We start from the raw sequence: 4,070 nt of genomic DNA on the forward strand, positions 1-4,070 counted from the left end.
AACCAAAAGAGGCAGAAAACACCAGCAGTGACACTGTGAGTGCCCAGAGATCTGCAGACAGGTCTGAAAGTCCATTCAGTCCCTAGCCAGATGAGAGAGCTTCACCTGAAGCTGCTTCTGGGCTTTCTCCAAGGGTCTTTTGAAAGAGGTTCCAGACCCAGCTCTGTCCCAGCATCAGTGACACCCCTCTAGTATCCGAGCTGATCCCATCCCTGCTACGAGTCCCTCTTCACCAGCAGTAGCCAAGGGAGCACAGCCGCCAGCATGGCCACAGTCAAGATGAGGAGGACGGCAAGGGCAATGGGTGACTGGCAGCATTTCACCCCCAGGGCCGAGCTGGATGACACCGAGCTCCGCGTTTCTGCTCTGCTTCTCCTCCCCAGTGAGCCGCAGTCAGTGTCCACCAGCGGCATCCCATGGTTGCTGATGACAAAGATGTGGGCTTCCCGTGCCAGCTCTCCTGGGACCCCCTGCGAGTCCACGGGGCTGTTTCCTGTGCTGCAGCACCGGTTAAGGCTCTGTACCGGCATCACAAAATGGCTGGGCACCACCAAGGTGTTGCTGGCCTCCGTTTTGGTCAGATGGGGCAAGGAGGAAGGTGACAGAGGCATCTCCAGTGTCCGGGAGTTGGTGACTGCCTTGGGTGGCCATAGAGCCTTCTTCTTGCTGAGGAAAGTCACATAGCGGCAGACAGGGCAGATGATGCTGCTCTGGACCTGGCCATCAAGCTTGGCAGCGAGCAGGCATTTCACCAGGCAGTCGTGGCAGAAGGTGTGCCCGCAGCTGAGCTTGCGGTGCATGGCCTCCAGCGGGTGAAACTTCTCATAGCACACAGGGCACTCGGCCGGGAGACCCTCCTTGCTGGACGAGGTCTCAGACATCCCTGCTCTGTTGGCCACAAGCACTCCCCAGCTGCGAGGAAGAGGTGCGATGGGTTAATAAGGGTCTCAGTTGCAATGATTAGCAAGATCCATCTCTTCATCTCTCCTGCTCCCTCCTGCTCTCTTGCCCCTAACAGATGCAGTGGATGGCTACTAGGCATGGTCTCAACAAGGCAGAGCATTTTCAGGAGCATTAAACCTCTCAGTGTGGCCCTTGGGGCAAGAGAGAGATGATGGGAGGACCTCAGCTCCAGAGCCACTGGGGGCAATAATCCCTGGCTGCAAAATCACATGGAAAAAGGCATGAGCCCCTGGATGGAACTGTGTCTATCTGCTCAGTGCCCAGTTCAGATAAAGCAGGTTCAGCTTGTGTCACGAGTGCATCTGTGCTCTGCTGCCAGCTCCAGGTGCACAGGGGAGTGGGAACTCCCATCCCACAAAGAAACCTGCCAAGGAAAGAGAGATGCTCCGTCCCAGGGGACGCAGAGGGGCCGGGAGGAGCAGGGGGAGGCCAGGCCAGTGGGGCAGGTGGGACCACAGGACCCCATGGGGAGGGAAAGGGAGTGTGCCATAGCCAGGGCAGGCAGTGAGCACCCACGTCAGGCTGCTTCCAGGCTGCTGGAGGTTGTCCCAGGCTGGTGGCCAGGCCACTGCCATCTCCAGGACGTGCTCCTCACTCAGGCTGGAGCATGGTGCGGGCAGCAAGCCTCAGAGACCAGCATCTTGGGTTAGTCAGAGGGAGCAGGGCAGAGCCCGGCCAGCTCACCCGGCCCCCGCCCTGGCCTGGGGTGTGAGGGGGAGCGCAGGGCTGCCGTGATCCCCAGACCTGCATCTGGGCTGGGTCTGAAGTTCTCCCGTGCATCTGCCAGGGCAGGGAACATTCACATGGTGGCTTCAGGGAAGGGAGAGGGGAGAGGGGAGAGGGGAGAGGGGAGAGGGGAGGAGGGATGCTCAGCTCAGCTCCCTTCTCTTAGACTAGTTCAGGAATTGGAGCTTCATAAAACCTGCAGGTTTTTCCTGACCTTGTAGCATTTTCAGACCAGACCCAACCTGCATCCCTTTTCTCATGTATGACTGTGCCCACGGACATCCTCATAGCCAATTCTGGAGGTTTTGCCATCCCTCCTTGGCTGCCCTTTTTGTGCACAGGAGCCACCCCCTGCACCAGGGTGGCCACAAGAACACAACAAGCCATTCTCCCCCTATGCAAGAGAAGAAAGATCCAGGTTCCTGCTCTGGTTTAGGAGGGATCAGGGACTTGATGGTCCCCCAAAGTACTGCAGAAGGAGACCCTAACCCCATGCACCTGCTCCTCCATGCCCCAAAGTCCCCTTACCTGCTGCAGGGCACCAGGGCAGGAGCCCCTCCATGCACTCCACCACTGTCCCCAGAAGCAGGGCTGGCCGTGCCCCAGCCCCAGCACCAAGCACCAGCCAAGGAGAGGACCGGGACACCTATATAACACGGAGGTGTTGGCTGCGCATTTCATGCGGGTGCATTGCGCAAAAGCTGGAGCAGGGACAGGGACAGCTCCAGGGGTGTGAATGCGGAGGAACTCGTTTGGGTTTTAAAGGCCTGATGTTCAGGTGGTTGGCCAGGGAGTGGGCGAGGAGCCGACGTCAGGCGTCAGAGGGCAGGGACAGGAGGCATGGTCCTGCTTGCTTTCCCTCATGTAATGGGAAGCCGTAGCTGGGCTCATCTCTGGGATCAAACCCCAATGAAACAGGCACTAAGGGGGATGCCAGGCCCCCAAACCCCTCTGTTGCTGCAAAGCAGGGTGAGCTGCAGCATCCTGCATCAGGGCTGGGCTCCTGCTAAACACTTCTCGCCTCTAACCACCACCACTCCTCATCCCTTGCCCTAGCCACATCTTCATCCCCATGCCCCCTCCCCTCCTTATCCCCCAAACACTCATCCCCCCAGCCCTGCACTCCCCATCCTACATTGTCAGACTTTCACCAGAGCCCTGATGTGATGGTGCATGGCCCAACAAATACACTCGAGCAGGCATGGGAGCCACCACTGCCTTGCACCTGCCCTGGGGGATTTCCAGCATCTCTGGGAACTGTGGTTCAGTCAGCAGCAGGAGCCCTGCGGGCTCAGCACAGGCAGGAGCCCCATGCTTGGCCATCTCAGCAGCTGCGGGTGGCTCATGAGTCACCATTTGGCCACGTGTGGGCTGGAAACCCACACAGAGAAGGTTCCCTGTGGCCTTATCCATGTCCCAGGGTGCTGCCTGTCCCTCACCTGACCCCCGGGGCAAGAAGCCAAGAGGCATCTTCCCTCCAAAGCCCTGTAAAAAATGCTGACAAGGTGGATCGCTCCTGCCTCAATCTTGAATCTTTCCAGCCACCCCTCAGGCCAGCCAGTGGCCACAGGGCTGCCAGCCCGCATTCAGTCTTGCCAAGCAGCTCCACGGGGATCTGGGTGCTGCTTGCCACATCCAGAGGTGGTGCCCAGAGCAGGCGTGGTGACCCCAAGGCGCCTGCCTGCATGCCTTCCCTGGTTATGGCAGTGCACCCATGGGACCTGGATTTGCACCGTCAAGGGGCTTGAATGCCCTGGAGGGCCTGGGGTGTCCATCACAGAAAGCCTTCAGGAGAAACCTGGACATATGGGGAGGTCTTGCCTTTGGGCAGAAAGATGTTCTGCAGAAGCATTCCCAGCCCTGTGCTCCTCCAGCTTCAAGAAGGTGCCCAGGGCTCTGCAGGGTCTATGGGGCAGGCAGAGGAGGATATGCACCCTTGGCACCCAAAACTCAATGAAATGGGCCCTGGAGTCCCTTTGTGGACAGGAGGGGTGGTTTCACGTGGCTGGGTGCTGTGGCAAGGTGCAGGGTTGCAGGCGTGGGCAGCAGTATCAGTCGCTCGTGGTTGCAGCGGTTACAACATGGGGCTGGTTTCTGGAAAGAGAAGGGTGGATGCAGCCCCACCAGGACACCCTGTGCACTGGGGCAGCTGCCAAAATGCATCTGCCCTCTGCAGAGAGCACCCATGGTGGAAGACTTGTGCCCTAGGGGGGACCTCTTGAGCCATGAAGCCCTGTTCCTTGCTGGAAGGAGACCCAGAGCATGTCAACACCTTCCACACCTCTGCTTAGGATCAGGGACCAAGCCACCCCACTTGTTGTCCCAGTTTTCTTGGGATGGTTAGCAATTGAGCTTGAAACCTCTCCAGACAGATTGTGCCA

The 4,070-nt window shown here is 58.8% G+C and overlaps 1 protein-coding gene across 1 annotated transcript; it reads right to left on the reverse strand.

The window, feature by feature from the left end:
• Positions 1-215: 215 nt before the first annotated feature.
• On the reverse strand, positions 216-2,283 carry RNF222 (ring finger protein 222). The gene is made up of 2 exons (XM_075043931.1): positions 2,218-2,283; positions 216-912 (listed from the first exon to the last, which is right to left on the reverse strand). Exon 2 carries the CDS (start codon positions 879-881, stop codon positions 216-218), a length of 666 nt encoding a protein of 221 aa, XP_074900032.1. The 5' UTR covers positions 882-912; positions 2,218-2,283.
• Between the last annotated feature and the right edge of the window lie 1,787 nt (positions 2,284-4,070).

This window comes from Buteo buteo, chromosome 13 (assembly GCF_964188355.1).
Source record: "Buteo buteo chromosome 13, bButBut1.hap1.1, whole genome shotgun sequence".
NCBI classification, from domain to species: domain Eukaryota; kingdom Metazoa; phylum Chordata; class Aves; order Accipitriformes; family Accipitridae; genus Buteo; species Buteo buteo.